The sequence below is a fragment of the Sesamum indicum genome, linkage group LG3 (assembly GCF_026168435.1).
Source record: "Sesamum indicum cultivar Baizhima isolate 11 linkage group LG3, ASM2616843v1, whole genome shotgun sequence".
NCBI classification, from domain to species: Eukaryota; Viridiplantae; Streptophyta; class Magnoliopsida; order Lamiales; family Pedaliaceae; genus Sesamum; species Sesamum indicum.
This window is the reverse complement of record NC_142659.1, coordinates 8,070,840-8,093,332: the sequence shown is the minus strand read 5'-3', so window position 1 is coordinate 8,093,332 and position 22,493 is coordinate 8,070,840. Positions and strand designations below refer to the sequence as shown.

The 22,493-nt window shown below is 34.2% G+C and overlaps 1 protein-coding gene across 2 annotated transcripts; it reads left to right on the top strand.

Annotated features, from left to right (window-relative positions):
• The first annotated feature begins 3,431 nt into the window (after positions 1-3,431).
• Positions 3,432-21,766, top strand: LOC105179763 (DNAJ heat shock N-terminal domain-containing protein). Of its 2 annotated transcripts, none has more exons than XM_011103404.3 (20): positions 3,432-3,713; positions 3,816-3,885; positions 5,800-5,842; positions 8,993-9,070; positions 9,225-9,309; positions 9,460-9,533; positions 11,571-11,628; positions 11,721-11,831; positions 12,748-12,805; positions 12,913-13,009; positions 14,118-14,153; positions 15,725-15,861; positions 16,695-16,765; positions 16,886-16,939; positions 17,629-17,771; positions 18,196-18,336; positions 19,563-19,796; positions 20,081-20,140; positions 20,839-21,090; positions 21,381-21,766. In XM_011103404.3, the coding sequence occupies exons 1-20, from the start codon at positions 3,551-3,553 to the stop codon at positions 21,510-21,512; spliced, it is 2,097 nt and encodes a 698-aa protein (XP_011101706.1). In that variant the 5' UTR covers positions 3,432-3,550; the 3' UTR covers positions 21,513-21,766. The 2 variants fall into 2 exon arrangements, with proteins under 2 accessions (XP_011101706.1, XP_011101705.1); XM_011103403.3 differs by having other exon boundaries at positions 9,451-9,533.
• Positions 21,767-22,493: the final 727 nt, after the last annotated feature.

Below are 22,493 nucleotides of genomic sequence, written 5' to 3'. Positions count from 1 at the left end.
TTTTTCAAATTTTGTAATTCTCTTTGGCACGGCAAAATTATATATATATATATATACAATATTATTTTTTAATTTAATTATTTAATATGTTCGTAGGAGATGTTCTTAAGGTTGATGGTGGAACGTGAGAAACAGCAGAACAACAATGAAGAGCCTACATTGTCCTCTCAAGGGTCCGTGGCCCGGACAAGCAGCAGGTTTGGATGTCTGCAACAGGTGGCTGGAAGAGGGGCTGAGTATTCGATCTCGGCTCTGAGGCCCACCACCCGATTGCTAAACCATCCCAGGCTACACAGTCGACTGCTCCCTCGCCCTCGCCATCATAGCCATAGCGCCCCGACATAGATAAGCGGGTGTTGCACTCGAGCTCTACATCTAAAGGTTGATCCCAACTGGCCCGATTATCTAACGCCCGAGCCTCCAGCTGATCCACCAGCATCCGACGACGATGACGAACAAGCGACCGCTGGCGATAACAAATCTAGATTAGGATTTTTGTTTTGGTATTTTGTAAAAATGCAAATTTGTATTAATATTTTTAATTTTTGTAATGAAATTATTATTTTTTTTGTTATATTATGTGTGTTTTATATAAATTTATTTACTTAATTTTACAAAAATAAAATTTAAAATATATAAAACAAATTTAAATAAAATAATAATTAAAATATATTAAAAATAAAATTTGTAACTACATTTGTAACGACTTTTGTAATACACCAATAAAATGTATAATTGTTAGGCCGTTACAAAAACTGTACCAAAAACAGCTACAAACTAAAACCTAGGTTGTTCCAAAAACCATTATATAATAAATGAAAAAAACAGTTACAAATGCAGTGCCAAAAATAGATACAAATATAATACAAAAGGTTACAAAGAGTATTACAAAAATTGTTCAAAGTATCTGGCAAAAATCATACCTAAATGTATTACAAAGACAGTTACAATAATATTTATTTCAAGCCTAACAGTTACAAAAGACGTTCCAAATTAAATTTTTTTATGTTACTAATTTTGTAACGGCTATACTAGACCGCCACAAAAGTCGTTATAATTTGTAACGGCTTACTTTGTAACGCCTTGTTTAGCTTTGGTAGTCCTAGCCATTACAAAGAAGAAAAAGCGTTACAAATTTTAAAAGAAGTCGTTCCAATAGCCGTTCCAATAAAATATTTTTTTTAGTGATATTATATATATATATATAGTTCAAAGAATTTCTTTTTTTTTCTTTAGTAAATTTTGCATTTTAAGTTTAATTAAAATTTTGTTAATTGAAAAAATATATTTTATTTATAATAAAATAAAATATAATTAGTAAGTTAAATAGTTCAAATTTTATTCTTTTCACAAATTCAAAATTAACTAATAAATGAGTACAATAAATACACAAAAAATTTTCATGAAAAGATTTTATTAATTTAGTGATAAAATAAAGCTATTAACTTTTCTTTTAGATAAAAATAAATAAATAAATATCAATTTTTTAACATATTTTCTTTTAAAAATATGATAAAGTATATTTATTCATTTTTTTTCTAAAAATATTTAACTTTTAGTTGAGCATATATATATAAATATAGATGTATATGACCTAAAGAAATCTGGCTGAATGAAGCCCAGGGCCCCCATAGTCAATCCAACAATCCTTGAAGAGGGTGACCACCTTAGATATTTACGGATCTAGCACAAGAACGTGATCCAACAAGTAGTGACTGGCCCAAGACCTATGTCTAAATACCCCAACGTGACATACACCTAGACCGCCAAATGTATTTTCTAGCCAACAGGGAAGACACATGTCGAGGAAGGTTCCCTCCAAGTCTCAAACTCCTAAATAAGGAGGACTCCCTGCAAATTAGGAGTCCTCGTCGGTGAAGGATCCCTTCAACATGGAGACTGACTTGCATTGGCCAGATTAACAAAGAGTAAGAATGGATTGTGGTTAACAACCTCTATCCATCCAGCCCAAGAATAAAGTGCACGTGCAAAATTCTATCGAAATGAGACATCCCCTATAAATATAAGTTTGATCCCAGGCGGGGATACCTAAGTGTTACATTTGTTAATTTAGAAGAGTAAATATTATATGATGAATAGTTTATGGAGGGCAAAATGTATTTATCCAATATAATATTTAGTATAAATTATTAAAAAAAAAGATTGAAACCCAATCCCCACCCCCTTCTTCCCCATTGCCGCCTGTTCCCATTTCCATTCTCACCCCTTGCCCCCCTCCCTTCCCTTTTCCCCCATTCCACACCCCTTGCTCCGTCTTCAGTTGCGCCCTCTTCTTTCCCCCTTGCAGTCCATGTGGGTGGCGCTCCGCCTTGCTATCATCAGTTCCCCAACGGTGACAACGTGCATCCATTAGACGCTTTCACTCCGCGACGTCTAGGGAAGGGATAGGGGTGGGCTCTCATACGTCTCTTTTGTTGGAGGCCGCCAAGACAAACCAAAATGCAATAGAAAATATTTACAAATTTTTTAATTGTGCAAAAACATGATAAAACACACAGACATATTCCAAAATAAACTAACCCAAATATATACCAAAGTATTTGGTTTCAGTTTTGAGCCATTTCAGAGATGGCCCAAAACATTTTCATGTTTGGCTTGAATTATTTTATCCATTTTTTACTAGTTTTTGAGTGTTTTAGAACAGTGTTATGACTAAAAAATACTATTTATTCACTCACAACTAAATAAATTATATACATACACATACATATATACAAAGGAGATATGATTTGACAATGAACAATATTTTTTGTCTCTCACTAACCAACATCAAATATAACATGCTTATTTTATATTATCTCCAAAATAAATCCAAACATACACACTATCTCTAACACATACTTATTTATCTTTATTTTTGTCATTTTATCTCCACAGAATACACCAAACAAGTTAAAAATAAAAATAAACATAGTGCACCCTATTTGGTCCATCTCAAAGATGGGCCGAAAATGTACACTATGTTTGGTTTCATGTTTTGAAACTTTTCGAGACAAGATCAAACACACTCAATATTTATTTTTGTATTTTTTACGCCTTATATGTGTATTTTTTTATTTTTCAACTTTCTATAATAATATATACACTTATATATAATATAGAAGAGATATGATTTGATAATAAATAATACTTTTTGTCTTAAAAAAATACATTATTAAACATATAATATTTATATATATACACATTTATATATAAAAATATAGATTTGATAATAAAGAGTGATTCTTGTTTTCCAAATCTCATTATTAAAACCTACACCACTTATTTTAAAATATTTTAAATTATCTCAAAAAATAAATACCAATATACTATTTATTTTCAATACAAACTTATTTATCTCTATTTTTCCCACCCCATTTTCAAAACACCAAAACAATAAGTTCAAAAGACAAATACAAACAATATCGAAATTTTCTTCAATCACTAGTGTACATTAGCATAAAAGTTAAAACACAGCTCCACTCCGATTCCCTCGCCCCTTTCTTTCGTTGTCCCTGCGCTCTCATCGGCGATCAGAATTTTAACGTTCATGGCGACTCCAGACCGGCAGACTCCTGCACATAATCAGACCTCGATATCTTCTGTGAAGTCCACTCTCAGAGCATACCACGTTCCTCTTTTGTTTCTCATGGCTGCGCTGTTCTGTCAGTTTGTCGTTTTGCCGAGTAACTTTCCGCCAACCCACTACGATGGTAGTGATTCCCTCCTTTGAACATCTCATATTTTTTTTATTTAATTTATGTCAAACTATAATGGGTTTTCTTTTTCTTTGTGTGTTTGTTGTTATTTTGCAGTTTTGGGGATCCCCAAGTATAGTTCCATTGAAGAAGTAACTCGGGCCTACGAAAAGATCACCTCCAAATGGTAAATTGGAGTGCAAGTTCACTTTTTTAAGTTTTTGCTGATGTGCATTGTTAGCATGTTCTGAATTTTGAGTTAGTCGAGTTGGGGAGCAAGTTTTTGTTCTTCTGTTTGTTTCTGTTTATTTCTTTAATTTGGCTTAGAGATGGAATTGCACTAAACATGTGTATTTTTCTGCGCATTCATAAGTTTGTGGTGGTTGAATGGTTTCATTTGTGAATTTAAGCATGATTCTGTTGGTCTTGTTCTTTGTGATGGGGGTGCACTCTTTGGAGAAGTTTCTGGGTTGAGGAGTGTGCATAGATAGTCAATGGCACCTACATATAACATCTCGAATCTGAACCTGTTGGAATAATATGCCCAAGAAGTTATGAATCTTTAGTATAAAAAATGAACTAATTGAGAAACATATGGCCAGGCGTGAGAGTTAAATCTTGCACATTTTATCCTATGAACTTAGAGCAAGGGATAGCATTGTACTATCATCTCTAAGTTCCTCCATATAGACTTTCATAACGCCAGTCATACTTGTCTCCCTGTTCTGTGAGTTTTTCTTCCTTAAGTTTCTGCAAACTACATTAATGAGTGTGGTCCACTTTTTTTCTTCTCTTTCAACTCTTCTTCTATGGTCCTAAGGCATTTTGTGTGCAATCATGATCATACAACAGGGATGCTTACCATAAAGGATCAACTATTCTTAAATTTGAAAGGGATATAATGGCAGGGTATTTTTCATCTAATGTTGAGGAAACAATAGAGCATTTCAACCAAATGAAAGGGATATTGCTAATTATCAAGTGAATATCTGCTTTACTGGCTTTAGCTTGCAGAAGTATATCGAAATTCTATGTAGGATCAGCCAAAAATTTAGTATCCCTTTGTATTTTTTGTCTAAGTGAATGTCATATTGAGTTTAAAGTTGCTTCTGTAGATAAATGAATGACACTTTTTCAGAAATTTAGAACTCCTTCCTATATAATTTCGTGGGGATTTAGCTAGCAAAGACAGTACTTTGAAGCTATGCACTATAGGCAAGCAGTGTATTTACCACGGCGATTGCTTGTTGACTTTACTGAGTAGGTTGAAAAAATTAGTATGACATAGATCTGCTTCTGTATGTCAAATGTGGTCCTTGTTCAGTGAACAATAGATAATTCAAGGACAAACAGCTCTCTTTGTAAGAGTAAGATGTTCACCTGCACGACAAGCTCCTTCATTGTCAAGGGACATGCAGTTTTAAAGTATTTACTCTTCTTGGAGATGCCAATGCTTTGTGGGTTGTTCTTTTTCTCGTTAACCTTATATATTGTTGTTGAACTTATTTTACTTATCCTCCATGAAGGTGCTTCTTGGTACTACATCCAACAATGTTGGCACTGTTACTTCCTGAATGTTTATTAATCAAGTATTATGAAACAGTAGAGCAGCTACAAGAGTCACAAGTTCAAAGTTAAAAACAGTTAAAAAATCGAAATTCTCGGCACTCCACTGTTACTGTGCCGAGTTAATCAATAATTATGCTACTGTAGGATTAAGTTTGTCAGCTTCAAGATTTATTATTAAATAAAAAAAGATTCATTAGTAAAATGTAATTGTTCATATTATATTATTAAAGCTTAAACTCCAGAACCTGGAGTCCCGTAAGTTGTTATTCTGTAAATCCAGAGGTCTTACCTGAACGGTTAATATTGAGACATAAAGACTCTGCAAGATAGGTTTGGCCGTTTGGGCTTTAACACTCACCTGTCTAACTTATGTTTCTAATGAAATTATTATCTCATTATTCATTGTATTTGATTGGTTATATGTTATCTTTAATTGTTATCATGATTTGATGCTGTAATGAACAGCTGCCCTTCCAAAAAACGGGGTTATTCAGCCAATTTGTTCCTCGGACTAACTTTTTCTACATTTCAGGAATTCAAGCGTTTTAGTTCCTCCAGCAGTAGATTTTATCAAGGTTTGTAACAAATTGTCCCTAGCGTATTGTGTAGTTGCTACAGTAATTTCAATACGCATAATCTTTTATAAGTTATTGCACTTTGCTGTATCTTTTAAGGTGATAAAGCTTTCAATTTAATTGTTTCACTGTTTAGTACTGAGTTCTTATATACACTATTTTGTAGTCTATTGCAATGGAAGAAACAAACAAGATGAGTGGTACAGCCATTTGGAAATATTTGAGATGGCAGGACTATATGCTGATGTTTAATTTTTGAGTTGATTTGATTCTCTCATTGACATTCTTGCCTTGCTAGTTGGACGTTGGATGTTGTAGCTGTTCTCTTGATGTTTTCCTTGTCAGAATGTATGCTAAGATCTTCTCTTCAAGATTGATTACATGTAAAAGAAAAACATAAGTGGAGCATCATCATTCCTCCTCGACTTCTTTTTCCTTATGAAGTTGAGTTTGATCAATCTGTCGCATCTAATTCCACATGGGACTTGTTTTCTTTAGTTATATTAAGAGTCTCTACCATTGTTTTGTGTGTTTTGACTGCCCCTTGTAACATCAAATGCCCTGCAACATGGATGCTTTATCAACAATTTGAGCACTACAACTAAGTTTGCTAACTGTTTGAATACACACACCCCTTCAGAAGTATCTGCTGTTTCTTTTGGCATTGTAATGGTAAAAACACTAGAAACCTCGTTTTAAGCCAGAAAGTCATGTTCTTTTGTATTTATATCCTGAATACCATCTTTAGGAAGTTGTTTAAATGAGGGTACTCTGTCCAACCTTTGAGGACTACCTTCTTCCTTCTTAAGAAGCCATGCAAAATCACATTGGCAGTTCTGGCTTGACATCAAAGAGGAAAGCCAACTTTTTCCCAAATTGATGATCACTCCTCTTTCTCTTGTCCGTGAAAAGAGTGAGATACTGAGATGTGACATTTGGTATCCTTGTTCCATCCCACGTGAAACATCTGAGATGTTTTGTTAAAGTTATCATTATACATAAATAAATGTTCATGATCTTGTACTCTCAGCTCAGCTCAGCTCACAACTAATCCGCTTATGCATGCCTAATCTGCTTAGTAACATATTGTGTAGCAAAATCAACAGGTTGGAAATTGTTTGAACAACTTCCTTGTGTCTTGTGGTTTTCTTATTTTCTTCTCAATATTATAACCTTATTGAAGGAGGAAGATAGTGTACAGGTGAAACGATGCCAGTATCATACAATTGGTAGAGCTTTTGACCTAATGTTTGGGGTTTGGTAGCCTGAGCACTCATCGGCCTTGATCTAAGTGCCCAAAATTGCTGTAATTTTTGTTATGCTACAGAATTTGTTTTAACTTCTGTTAGTCATTGTGCATTTTATCATTCATCTAGGGCTTCATGGTAAATTTGGCATATGTCCTTGGTCAAACTCATCAGTTCGCTTCTTGCCAGCTTAAGCTGATCAGTAGTACGCCACATATTCACTTTTCATCTCATCTGTTTACCAACAAATCAATGGCATACTTGTACTGCCAATAGTGGTATAATCAAGTTGGAACTCTGGTACAAAATGTAAATCATGCTCTACTCAGTCAACAATTGAAATTTTCCAACTGTGTTTTTATCATTTTCAGTCAAGTAGAAAATTCTTGATGCAGAATCAACAATGAATCTTTTTTATCTTGAGACCAGATGTTAGCTGTTTAGAAATTCTCCAAATACTACTGTATGGTAGCTCGTTATCATTAAATTAAGAGAGTGAATATGGACTAACAAGAATATTCATTCAGATGGGGGAAGTCAAGCAATATCAATTGACAGAGGATTTTGTGATCTTATTTTGGAAACTGATCAGTGCTTTACCTTATGAATGTAATATTTCATTGCTAATTAATGTACGAGATTGATAGTGGCACTTCCATTGTTCCCTATTCCAGTCTTGCTTCTATGTTCACAGTTCGGCCACCAATGTCTTAACTTCGACCGATTTTGGTAAAAAGAACTAAAATCAATAGATGAGATCATCATACAAGTGATAATGAAACTGACACTGGTTGAAAACCTGTAAGTTGCTTCTTGTAAATGGCACTTATGATAAATAATCAACCATCTTAAACCAGGTGGCTTTGCTGGAGTGGGGTATATGTTCAACCGCTTAAATAACATGCTAATCTGAGGGAAATAAAATAGTTCTCCCAGCATGTTCAAGAAATTAATATGTATGAATTATTATTCTATCGTTAAACAGTATTGCTATTACATAGTGAATCTAATAATTACATATCTGGTAAAGTGCGGCTATTATATGAATAACTTAAGTACATTATAACTTTGGATTATTTATGTTAATGAACTTCTACAATTGTATATGAGATAGTGTTCCTAGTCTCATTTCTCAAAGCCAGACTGTGTGATCATATTTAATTTGAAACACGCCAACCACTTGAATCATGCTGGTAAAGTGAAACTTCTATAGTTATTTCTTGGATGAGGTGTTTATTGAATTTGCCATCTAGTTGTTTTATGTGAAGTTTTTGGACTCCAGGAAATGCGAGGCACTTCTTCTTCTTCTTCTTTTTTTTCTTTTTTTCTTTTTACAAAGCAGTTTCCAAAAGTTTTTAAAAAGACACAGCCATGACTGTCTCATTTCCACATAGCATACTAAAATCCCTTTGCAGGCTTCTATTAATGTTTAGAAATTCAAGTAATATGAAGAATTTTTAGTTAATTTACTTGATCGATGCCATTGCATATCATACTTCACACGATGTTGTTTTACTTACAAATCTATTGGTAAATATTAAGTAAAGTTGGCATGTAGAAACTTATGATTGACCAGTGACCCACAAAATTTATATTTCACTTTTTTGCTTTTTCTTTTTTGTCTCAGTTAGGAGATAGAGAACTGTTTAGGATTGAAAATACAGCATAAGATGAATCTATGTCTCCTATAAATTCTTGACCTTAAGTTCTGGGACGTTCTTTCTTTTAGCTGCTTTAGTCTAGATCGAACAAGACAAAGTCGAGAGAGCCCATTGGAACATCACCATAACAAGATTTATTCTACTGCACTCTTGGTGTAATTCAATTATTCAGGAAAAAGCTCTTCTTCCAATCAAAATATATGAAATAAAGGTTACAATGCTCAATATGGTCGGTTTTGCAGGTCCGGTATGCCTTTGAGCTGCTGACAGATCAGTTGTTGAAGAGAGATTATGACATATTTAACATTGACGAACATGTTGTATGTTCTATTGTCTGTCAACCTCCTTTTGATTGGATCTTGTTTGCTATATTAATATATTATTAGCTAGAAAGCCTTCTCCTTCCTGCTTGACATCATTCTCCATAATGTTTTGTCATCTTTCATTTGATGCTGTTTCTTGTTGGATTTTCAGCACATTCTTGAAAAGGTTGAGGAGCATTATTCTGGGAAACATATTTCTGAAATTGACCTTCCATTGCTAAAGGCTGCTTCCTTTGGTTGGTGAAGACCTTCCATATTTGATGACCTGTTATCTTGTTTACCTACGCTTTAAAGAAATAGTCTTTTGAGCATGCTTCTCTTTATACTTTTATATAACTTTCTGTTGTATATTCATATATCTGTGTTCATCACCTTAGATCCTGCAGATCAGGATTACAGGTTTATCAACTCCAAGAACTTTTTATCCATGTTTGAAGAGGACAAGGCTTTGCTGCTACAGGTGTGACATATCTCTTGTTGTATAGTAACTATAGTTGGGCTTTCCACATGACCTTTCGGTTTTATTCATTTATGCAAAATTATTATGTTTAAATCTTTGCTATTCTTACCATCAGCAGTCATTATTAATTTTGGAAATCAACTAATGATAAGTCTTTATTTCTTTGCAAACCACCAACACCCAATTATTCATTTGGCTTATCACACAGAAGAAATTATTCCTCTATTTCCATAGTAGTATGAGTCCTTAGTTCCTTACAGTGCATGATTAATCATTAATTTGTAATATCCAGACAAACAAAGACAAACAAAGCCCTGATGCTTTGTTTAATTTTCTTTCTTTTTTTTAAGGAAAGAACGAATTAATTTGTTCCTTTGAAGCTTATGAGGAAGTTATCCATGGATTTCGTTGCTTGATATGGAGTCAGTATGAGAGTAAATCTTTAAAGTGCTATCATATAAAGTTAATAAGGTATAAATAGTCAGTGGTGCCAATCTGCTCTATAGGGAAAGAGGTCTGAAGCCTCTAAAGAACTTTATTGTCCTGTCAACTATCATGCATCTTGTCTGGTACTGTATTGCATAACATCTTCAGAAGGTCCAAATTTGACAGACCACATTTTCTTCAGTTGCAGGTGAAAACTTACATACTCAAATGCAATTCTAAGTTTTGAACTTTTAGCTCATAACAAATAAATGTTCTTCATTCCTTCTGTAGATGATTGCTTTGACCCTCTCTGTTGCATAATCCCTATATCTGTGACCCATGTTGTATATGCTTTCATTAAAACAAGGAAAAGTAAAAGGCAAACCTTAAGTGAAAAAGCTCTGGCCAGTGAGACATCAGTTTTCAGAATTTTAAATATCATAACTTTATTACGTACATTCTCTCTGTAGGAAAGGACTGTAAGATGTAGGAACTGGATGCCTTTCAAGTTACAGATGCGAGCAAATTTGCTTGTTATTATATTGTAAAAAATGTGTGTCTATTTTACCAAAAAAAAATGTGTCTGAGTTGGAAATGATCTTTTACCATTGACTCTAAATAAGTTAAGGTTAGATACTAATCAAACTACAAAATTTTACAACTATCAATCTCTACAACATTTAAGTTTGTATAAACTGCCCACAGGTTCTCTTTGAACAACAGCAATTCTGGAGTATTTTTCTCTTTGATTTCAGTATGCAGATGAACTGAAAAATAGACCATGTTTCATGTTTGTGATTGAGCTATTGCATAAACAATTATGTTTCTTAGAATAGTTCCACCAGTTTCATTCACTTAGACATTGCGATGTTATATTAATCATGAATGTTTGTCACCTAATTTATGTATAAATCTGTTCAATAGAGTTTCTTAATGAAACTTTCCCATCCAAAATTGAATTGGAGGCTGATCCTATGGATGCCGTCCCTATTTTTCTTTTCCTAGGTCAATGACGAAGAAACCCACTTTCTTGTGATACAAGATTTACTTGAATTCAAGATCTAATCTATACCATCCTTTTGCAACTGTGGGGCTTTGTTGCATATCACAATTGAGAAATCTCTATGATGTATGTTCATGTTTCACATGACGAGAACATTGAATTCTGGAGAAAAAACTAATTTGTTTGGTGGATTGCTCCAGGGGTCCACTATTGATAACCAATCATGAAATGTTTTTGACATTAATAGCTTGTTTCTCTCCGTTTTGAGTTTGAACGCTAGATACTGCTTCACTCATAAGGATTCTGACAATGACTAGATATTTCTCAAGATTTTAGAGTTCTTTTCTTATTTGTTTCTAATTTTATCATGCATTAAATGCCTACCTTTCCATCTACTGATCACCATTGTCAAAGTGTTGAAAATGTTATGTTTGAACCAGTTAACCTGCACCTTTTGCAATAATGTAGCTACTTAAAGTATACTGTTCCTGCATCCCATCTGCTTTATTTGACATTTCTAATATTCTTATTAGTGTTATTTATTGCTAAGAGAATTTGTTATTTTCCAAATACGCTTATTCTTTATTACATTCTGTCATCTGGTATAGGTAACTTCATCTAGAAGCAACCGTTGTGCACAATTTTCTACTACATGGAAGAGAGTTGGTGAGATGCTTTCCGCTAAAGTTTAGGCTGTAATATCTCTGACTTCTTTATTAAGCGGCACGCTTTTGGTTTTCTTCTTTTCTTTTATTTAGTTAATTTGCTGAATGGGGTTGCAAATACTGGAGTGGTTGAACTTGGTGACGTTCATCTTGCTATATATTTAGCTGAGAAAAAACCCAGTGGAAAGCCCTTCTTTAGAAGAGGTAAGAGCAACGTGCTGATAATTACTGGTTGTATGCTCCAATTCATTCAGAAATCTCTGTACTTCTGATTTTATGTAGCAGTTTGTAACTTCGCTTGTCCCTGTTAATACATCCTTACAATGACAAGTGCTTCAGCATGCTTGAATTATTGGTCCCTCTAGAATCTAGTTTCCCTTTCAATTTTATGGCATTTATACTATTGCTATAACAGAATTGTGTGTTGTATTTTTAATAGTGTTTACTAAGTTATTTCTTTCTTAAAACTTGAGATGTAACAAGAGGCAGACCTCAGAGCTGAGTATCATCCTGTGCTTTATGCAATCTAGATCGAAGTTGAAAATACCAAAAAACTAGGGTGCTGCCGCATAAGACGCTCTTAAGAAACAGTGCCTTCTCCAAATCCAAGTCTTGTATATGCACGTCTATTGATGGATTCAACATTTATCCAAACATTTCGGACGAACATCCCAGACCTTAATCAAAAGATTCTGTTTTGTTGGAGCAGCACAGTTTGAATACTATTTCATTGCACAAAGCATTATTGTAGAGAATGCTATATAGTTTGTTTGTGGTTACCTTTTGTTTCTCTCTCCAGATTCATCTGTTTTTTAGTTTTTTCTGATTGTTATTTAACATATACAATTCTCATTCCCACCCAACAACTCTGTGAGAGTTGTACATCAATGTGAACACCATCGACTATAAATAGTTACAGGAGAAATATATTTTATATGGGGTGGGTAATATGCGCCCTTTTGAGATCACTGTTTATTTGGATTAATATTTTGAGTGAAGGTCATTTTGCTAATATGGTTACTGATCATGCCTCTTTATTGTGTAAATTAGTGACAAAGGAAGTTAGTATGATTTGCTTACTTTTTCTCGCTGTTTTGGGTGCTTGTATCGAAATTTGTAGGACTTCCAGTAGTTTTGGCTTTTCCACCTCGGTGTAAAAGTTCAAGTTGTCTTTCTAGGTGTGTTTCCTCTTCAGATAAATCCTTTATATTTAAAGAAATTAGGCTATTTCTTTTTCAATTTTTGTTTTCTGAATTTGTAGTCTTAAATTGGTTTGTGTCCCTAGGTACAAGGGTGAGCTCTCTGTTGATGGAATAACAGACTGGGTGGCTACAAGCATCCTCAATTTACCTCGCATTCCATATTACTTCAAGGAGTCAGTGGTAATCCATTAGATTCATTGTGCATTGTGACATTTGTCGTTTTTGTCTGGAATTCCTCCTAATGATGTTTGGTTATCTTATCTGCTTGGGTGTATGCTGGCCAAGACAAAAAGTATTGAATCCTCTGTATACTTAAGAGTTATTTTTTCAGAGTATCTGAACTGTAATTGTTTGTTTTTCTCGTTTGGGTCATATGTATCTTTACCTGATGAGCCATTTACAATGACGTGCTCTTTTGTGTCTATAAATTTTGATTCTTTCTGCCTCTTTATTGCTCAAATTCAGCATATCTGGTGCATGCTTTGTTTTCTATTTGTTATAAGGATAAACTACTAATTAAATAAACATGAAGAGATAAAACACGTAGGGTCTTGGCAGATTGCTTCATTACTTCCATCATAGGATCACATTTCTGCTGACATACTCTTATATGTGCAAGTGGATTTTCATGATGTTGCTACCTTGGTGACCTAAACACATAGGAATAATTATTTTTTTCCTTTCTTCAGTGACAGGTGATATAATATAAATTTCTTATAAGTTGGCCTCAAGTGCCAAGTTTCAAATTTATTTGATACATATTCCATGTTTGGAAATGATTCAGCAAAGACTCTTGTCCTCATTCATTGCCCTTAAAATTTTGAGGTTTCACGATCGAAGTATTAGGGTTTGGGTTCAGCCTATAGATTTTGTTTGAATACAAGAAAAATTAGAAATTGGATGTATATTAAAATTCATATGTTTAAACATTTATGAAAACCTCAACTTTGATCTCTGTTTTAACTAGAAGGTAATTGTGATAATTCTGAGGAGTCATAAATGAATTAATTGCAATTTTCATTTCCTCTTTTTCCAAAAATTATGTGATTTTAGAAAATTCTATATTGTATCTGTAATTGACTAAATCCATTTTATGTGCCAAATAGCCAGAGATAGTTTCCTAAACATATTCTAATACTTTTTTGTAGCTATATCCTAAATGTTAAGTTTTTTCAAATATCTCAATGATGTTTGTGCCCCTTAAGTCTAAATCACTTGAAAGATGCCCGCTTTCTCCACTTTGTGGTTTTGATTATCAGCTTTAATATGAAATTTACTTCTTTTTTAGGTGCATAATTTTCTGGCTAAGGGTAAACCTCATCAGGTATAGTTTGTGCTCTTATCTCACAAATACATAGTACTTCTATAATTTATTGCTCATTCTTTTAGTTTTCTGATTTGATAAAACACATGCATTTATCACCATGAGAAGCATGTGATTGGTGATTGCTTGCTATTAAAAATTTATTGGTGGCTGTGTTATGAAAAATAGTTGACCAGATAATATACAAAATTTTCCATGATAATGACTCTACAGTACAATTAAAAGAAGTACTGGTATCAAACCTTTTGAACAGTGTTTCTATGGTGATTACTGACTCTACCAAACATAAACTGTAGTAAGAGAAAAATTAGGCCTGCATCAAAACCTGTTAAATAACAAGCACTAATTTTATCCAACTTATGATGACCAAATGAAGTGATTAATTACGGAGCCAATACTTAACTTCCTTTGTTCTATATCATGAAAGTATGCATAAAATATGATTTAAAAATGTAAATGTTTAGTAGTAGAAAAGAACACTCCATTTAGGTATGTGTTATGTTGTCCTTTTCCCTTATCTCCAGTTTTTCTACCATTTAGGAGCGGTTGACTTCAATTCTTTACTTTTGGTACTTTATGTCTTCTGCTGTTTGCTTCCTCTCACATAATAGGTGATACCCAATTCCCAATCATGGTATACTTCATCATGCTAGCCCTTCCACCAACTTTTCTGGAAGTCTACTTTGGCTCGAGCTTATTACAATGCTTGAGAGAACAGTTAATTTGGTCCAAAAATTTCTCATCGTCTTTAGCAGTTTCTTTTGTTCTAAGGAATTGGGGTTACACCGTCGTCCACCTACTGGAGTTCAAGAATGTGCTTCTATAGGCCCCTGGCATTTGAAACTTTAAACCCATCCTTGGAACTCCCACATCTTCTCTCATTATGGAGCCTAAGCCTGAGGAACCCTTGCCTTCATCTATAGGCTGTCCCTAGATGCTGGTTCCGAATTGGTAAACAAAATTCCCTGTCAAGGTCTTCTCATTCTTGGCAGGAGGGGTAATCAGAACTTGCTTAAGAGATAAGATAGAGGAAACACAAAATAGAAGGTTGGTTCTATCTGAATCTCAGATGCTTCTGAGAGGAACTGTTTTTATAATTATAGCAACTGAATTAGTAATTAGTAGGAAATGAAGAACTGGAATATTTCGAGTTCCTTAGTTAGAATACCCAGATCTCCTGAGATCAGGACTCAAATCCCAGAATAAGAAAGTGAATAAACTGGCAAACTTAATGCTTAAATTACTAAAATCAGCAAATGACTAATGGTAATTAACAAATAAAGGTATTGCTTTAACTATGACGATTAGACTTTGTCCAATTGGTCGGCCATGAGCTTTACCTTTTTCTTCATGTGGTGTATGGTAGTGCTCAAATTTGTTTATTATTATGCTAATCGGCATTTGTCATGATCCTACAGCATTTTGGTCTGTTCTCTTTTCTTTTAATTTTTATCTTGTGCTAGGAGATGTAAATTGTCAGTTGAAACTTCTCTCTTTGCTGGATTACTTGAACTTGAGTGGCTTCATTAGGTGCTTGGGCCCCTAATTCTTTTACAACTTTATCCTGGTAGGTTAAAGTAATTTTCATCTCAAAAACTGGAGAACGTGCTACTCCATTAATTCGTCAGGCCGCTAAAAACTATTCGCCATATGCCACGTTTGCCTTCACTCTATGGAAAGAAGACGAATCTGCTTTCTGGTGGAATATGTATGTGTTTTCTATTTGTTTTTTTCTTTTCCTTGTCTCTGTGTCAGAAGAGGCATGCCATGTTTGCCTTCACTCTATGTGAAAGAAGACGAAATTGCTTTCTGGTGGAATATGTATGTGATTTTGTATTTGTTCTTTTTCTTTTCCTTGTCTCTGTATCAGAACAGGTCCTTTTCTGTGTGCATGGATTTTTTATGTTTGTTCACTCATTGACTTTTCTCTGTGTTTTGTTCCTTATTACATTCTTCTGGATTTGCTTGGCACATTTTATGCGGTCGAACGAAGCACATAATAGTTATTTTAAATTCAATGAAGTCAAGAATGATCTTTTGATCCTGCAAATTTTATAAACTAGCTGCAGTCACATTCCAGCGAATAACATGCAGATGTAATTATTAGGTGCGCCTTTTTCAGTATGGTTCCTCTATATGGAGATTCAATATGCTCTGAACTTCTATACTTAGTCTTAGTACTGTTTAGACAGGTGATGTCTGACTTTGATAAGTTGTAGATTGACTTATCCATATTTATATTAGTGAGATCTGTTGTGAGCTAGATTGCCTTTGCCAAACAGAAGTAAGAGCAGGTGATCACAAGTTCTGGTCAAGTTCACATCTTAAGTTGGCTATTCGACTAAATTAGTGTGGGAACTTCTTTGCACCCAATGACAGAGAAAGAGAAAACAAACTCTTCACTCATAGAGGTTTTGCTGAAAATTTTAAGATTCATTTATCAAACTGGAGACATTTATACAGCATCCTATATACCATTTTATTGAATCAAGTTTATTTTCCTTAGACATTTGTTATCATTTCATATTTTCCATACAACAGGTTTCGTGTGGATTCTGCTCCTGCGATAGTATTTTTGAAAGATCCCGGAGTTGAACCTGTTGTTTATCAAGGCATGTAGCAGTTCTTTTATACTTGTATAGTTAGATGATTCAAGTTAGGTGGATATGTATGAGCTCATAAATTCACATTATTCTGTTAGGTATTAGCTAATAAGTCTTTATTATTTTCAGGATCGGTCAATACTTCGTCGTTGATAGATATTTTGGAGAAGAACAAAAATCATGGTACAGTTGCCCTTTCTACTCTTAAGTTAATTGCATTTGTGTCATACGTAAAATTAAACCTTGTCTCGAACATGTTACTGCTCTCATTTTAATTTTGGTAGTTGAAATTGATGTTGCTGCTGTCTAATATAAAGTTATGCATTTCAAGACATATTTTTGCAAATTGTAGTCACTAGTCACATGATAGTTATCCTTTTTGGCATTGTATAACTCTTTAAGTTTTCTGTTTCGGGTTGCTCCATATGTTGACTGTTGGCCTCAAATTGCCTCGTCTCGAGGGGAAATTTTCAGATGTCTTACAATCCACACCAAGGTTTTTTTTCCTGGAAAACAATAAACCAGACTTGTTCTTAGCCTTGTTCTAGAATGCTTCTTTGATCAAGTTACAACTGACGTGATTAACACAAAACCTTTTCACATAATTTCAGTTTAGTTCGATTGCTCTGAATAGAAATGGTGAGGGGGAAATTTTGATCACCAGATTTGAATTTTACTCGTTCCAAGACCACCTGGAATAATTAGGGTCCTACCCTCTTTTAGCATTCTAGGGTTACTTTCTTCTGGTTTTGACAAGTAAATGAGTACAGGAAGTCTTTGATAACTGGTCTTTGCTTATGGTTGAGATTTTTCTGAAGGAACCTTAACTGTAAAAATGGTTTTAGTTTGAATCTCTTGTTATGTGCTTTCAGTGCTTCCACAGCTGAGAAATGTAACTTCAATGGAGTTAGGCTGTGACGTCCATGGCTATTCACGCGCCGGAAGTGGTACCAAGATTTGGTATTGTGCCCTTGTTGCTGGGAGGCCAAGCCAGGAACTCAATGAAATGCGTGAAGTGAGCTCATTATTCTTTTCTCTTTGTTTTCCTCCTCCTCACTGTGTGTTTGTCTGTCTGTCTTAATACTAATTATGTGGTATTAGGACTTTGAAATGGTCTCTATGTGTCATTCTTGCATTATGAGTCTTTACTTATTTTGTTCCTTTTCTTAATAGGTAATTCATACGGGAAAAATAATGCTTAAATTCATAGAATTATAGAACCCAAGGGAAAAGTGGGTTGAACAAGTTACGGAAATCATGGAGTGTTTTAAGTAACTAGTAGCATCAGGTGGTTATTTGGGATTATATTTCTTCAAGGATCACAAATGATAATTGCATGATATTCCCATGCAGTTATACAGATTCTGCCTGTGTTTTATATAAAGAATTTTATTAATTCAGCAACCTCCAAGGTCGTCTGAATGACATATGTTTTAAAGATCATGCGCAGAGTGCAAGATAAACTTTCAAACTACGGGACGACGGATGTAGCTGATCAAGAGCCCATGTCAGCTCCAGCAGCCATAGCACTGAAACAGAAGCGACTCACATTTGCTTGGCTAGATGGGGAGGCACAGCATGTGAGCTCCATTCTTCTATTGCCATTTGATTTTGTTCTCGATTGTTGTTCTGGATTCATTTACAATACTGTTGGTTGTAATTTTTTTCAACTTCACTGGTATCTTTATTAGAAAGTCTGCCCGATAATATATCAAAGACAGAGCAGTTAATCATATTTAACTACTTATAAACATGTTTATGTTAATTATTTTTCTGGGTTTTGCATAACACTGCACTATAATGATGGTCTGGCTTAGTTTTATAATATTGTTAATGTGCTAGTCTTCTATAAGAGAAGTAGTAGCTATCGGGAACTGGGTCATCTTATTCTTGGGGAGATTTGGCCCACTAATGAGTGATACAACATTCAAGAAAGTATTTCTGTGGAAATGTATGTTTCCCTGTAGCCCTATTTGAGTTCTTTCTGGAAACTCTTGATTGGGTTTCTATTGTTTTCGAATCATGGTATTTTGTAAGCTTCAACTGGTTTTACTTGTTAAGTCTAGTTATGGCATGCATTATTTCAGATTAAAGTATGCTTAGTTTGGTTGTCACTTTGATAAACTTCCAATTTCTGAAACATGCCATATCTGGTGTAGACTATTACTGGCTTGATTTGAATTGCAGTCTCCCCATTGATTATAGAAGCTTTGAAGCGTTTGTGTGATCGTGTGATGTATCAAACATTCTAAGTTCTAGTCTGATGCCTGGTCGCTTATTTTCCTCTTCCTGATGCTGTTCTAGAGCCTAAGACAGCCTTCAATTAATTTTATTTTTTATTAAGTTTCATTTGTCCAAAATTTACATTCAATATATCCACATCTGGTTATACACATTTAAATATTCTAATATACTGAGTGAGTAGATTAATATGGTTTGGTAAAATGATGTTTTCATTGTGCCTATTGGAAACTAATGGGACTAGCATTCATGGTAAACCTATTGGAGGAGATTGACCTAAAATCACTTGGAATGACATTTATTAAGATCTGTGTTTTTTTCTCAACCAATGGTCAAGATGTTTAATGAAAAATGAAAAATCATCTGCTAATCTTTCTCTAGCTGAAGAAATTTGCTTAACAGCAAGATTATTCCAAAAATGTCCAAGCTTGTTATTGATTTGCCAACTAGCATATGCTTTTATAAAGCAACTCTCTTCTTGTAATAGTATTCTTTTCTCATCTTACTAAAGCATTTTATACATAATGTTGTGATATTGATAACTAAGGTTATCCCTTTTATGCAGAGGTATTGTTTCTTCCACATTCATTCAGAAAATAGCTATGAGACATGTGGACCTAGGAAGAGTCTGACGGATGTAGCTAGGTTGTTTATTGTGCGTTATGAGAGGAACCCTAACTCTGAGAAAGTGGACACGTCGAAACAGGCAAACAGTATCTTCCATTCTTTGTATCATACTGAAGCTGATCCAGTATCCACACTTGTTGCTAAGTACAACGGATCGGGCGAAATTTCAGAGGTTAGAATTCTTTAGAAAGTTATGTGCTCTTTCAAAGTCTATGTTTGTGAAATAACTTCGCTTTTTGTAGACATTAGTTTCAGGTTATCGTATTTTATGCATTGGGTTTTCGCTTAAGTTGCCTTTCATTCATGAGCTCTCTTTGCGCATTTTTTAACCATATTATATGGAAGGAATACTTTTTTGCAGGTTGTAGTTCAGGTATTTACTTAACAGCTTCGATCATGCATGCTTCATAGATTATGTAATGACTCTTATCACTGAAAATTTGATTCAATTCCCAGATCATAACATGGATTTCTCAAACAATTAAAGATGGTGACACCAGAGAACTCCCTCCTTTTGTAAGTTGGTCCCTAAACTCTTTGCAAGTCCTGAAAATTAGCTTTTCTATCAGGTGACTGCAGGATTCCGTTCCTTATCTCATCCTCCTATTCTTTTGTTTCTTGTGTTATATTCTGTTTGACAATCTCTCTCCCTCTGTGTGTGTGTGTGTGTGTGTTTATGTGTGGTTATATCTGTTATGAGAAAAGAGCTGTGCACCCACACCCACACACATTCAGGGTACATGCTAGTTTTGAGTTCTAGATGCTATGGGCTTGCCCTTACCTGTTCTTTCCTCGAAATGGATTTAAGCTGTGAGCAGCTTGCTCTGGTGAAAGGTTTGTTAGTGTGCTGAGCGATATCATGCTGACGTCCGCATGTACTCCATTTATTTTATCTTGATTCTTGTATGACTATATCAACGATGATTCTGATGTTCACTTCTGATGCTATTTGAGTTGCATTTACATTCCTTCTACTCATTTTGTTGCTAGTGTTTGGACTTTAGCAATTTCTAGGAGATGTCAGCAGGCTGTCTTAACGTAATCATTCTATACATTCCTCATTCACATTTGACCATCATCCAGAAACTGGAGCCAACTGCTGTTTATTTTCTCTACCCATTCATTATACCACTGCTATAGATGAGGCTAGGGTGTCAGTAATCAAAGTCATCTTCCTTATTGCAGTTCTCAAATACGCATTCCTTATTCTGCAGAAAACAAGAGCTCCTGAGCTGGTGCCTGAGGACGGAGATCAGATCTGGTCAAAGAGTTCCAACTTGATTTCTTCTGGAAGAAACATGAGAGAATGGATCAGTGGATTCATATCCAGTATACCTGATCACCTTAGCGATCCAAGAATCGGCCCTTCCTTGATGTTGGTTGCTTTGATGTCATCTGGTCTGATTTATCTGAACAGAAGCCGATCAATTAAACCCGGCAACCAAAACGAACCTAACCAAGAAAAGGTACAGAGTATCGTGTCCAACACTCATTCCATTCCCAGTAAGCAACTGCATGCATGAGCACTTGAAATTCCATTACACAAGTCTGACTCTTGCATACCTCCTTAAACCTATTCGGTGTATGTGAATTTGTTTGCCTCTCAGTTAAACCCCTCCGTTTTTATGTTATTAACATCACATAGAATGCTTCTATATACTTACACAATTCTGCATGTTTGTGTTCCTATTAAACTCAACTATGAAATTTTCTTATGATGTTGGATCTAATGTTGTTTTTTGTATGTCAACTGCAGGATGAGAACAAACCAGGGCGAAGGAGTAGACGAAGAAAAGCCTCAAACCAACCTATACCGCCTTCCATCACTGACGTAGAGCCAAAAGATGCAAAACAAATACCATTGCTCTCGGATTCTGAATCCGAATAAAGAACTGGTTTTTGTTCCGCGTTTTATGGTAGGAAAGACTTGCTGCGATCAGGAACAAATATTGAAGGGGTTGAAATTGCAAGCTACACTGAAGTTTTTACATATTTATTCTTGATGCAACTCATTTTTTCCTGCATATATTGCAATATTGGAGACGGTAGAGATATATTTGTGTTGGATAATAACAAGGTTGATTTTGGCTGAGATGTAAATATTAGGAGTACTTATAAACAGTTCAGAAGTCGATTCGGATATCTTTCCCTTCCATGTTAATTGGTGATATATTTTTTATAAAGTCTTTTTAGAAAAATTTTCTCAGGATGGAAAGATTTGGATTTTAATAAAGATTTAAGAAAGAGAATTGTAATGACTTATATAAAAAAAATTATAATTCATCAATATTCCACAAAATATAATTTGAAATAAATATAAAAAGTTTTATAATCCATAATATTATATTTTTAAAATTTGAATTTTCTATCCTTGAATCATCGGTACCGGTATTCTCTCAAATCACATACATTTCTATTTTGTAGTTTTATAGTGCAGCTCAAATTTGGTACCGGTAGTCTCTCAAATCACATGCATTTCTATTTTGTAGTTTTACAGTGGAGCTCATTTTGTGCATAAAATAGAAATAAAAACTAAAAATTGGTAAACTCATTTGGCTAAACTTTTTTTAAGACATTTTATAAGCTGTTATATTTTATATGATATTTTAGGAGTTCACAGGATGTTGAATTTTATTTTAAAATATAAAATATTAAAACGTTTGGATAAAATAAGATGTTAAAATTCATAAAATATTTTTAGATTTTATAAGATGTTAGGGTATCCGGTATAATAGGATAGTTTTATTGGTAAAATGATAAAATTGAATATGATACTATTAGAATCAAATAAGTAACTCTTTTTGGACATAATTTGTATTTAAATCTTTTTAAAATACTTTTATCAATAGTACACATTAGTTTAATTCTA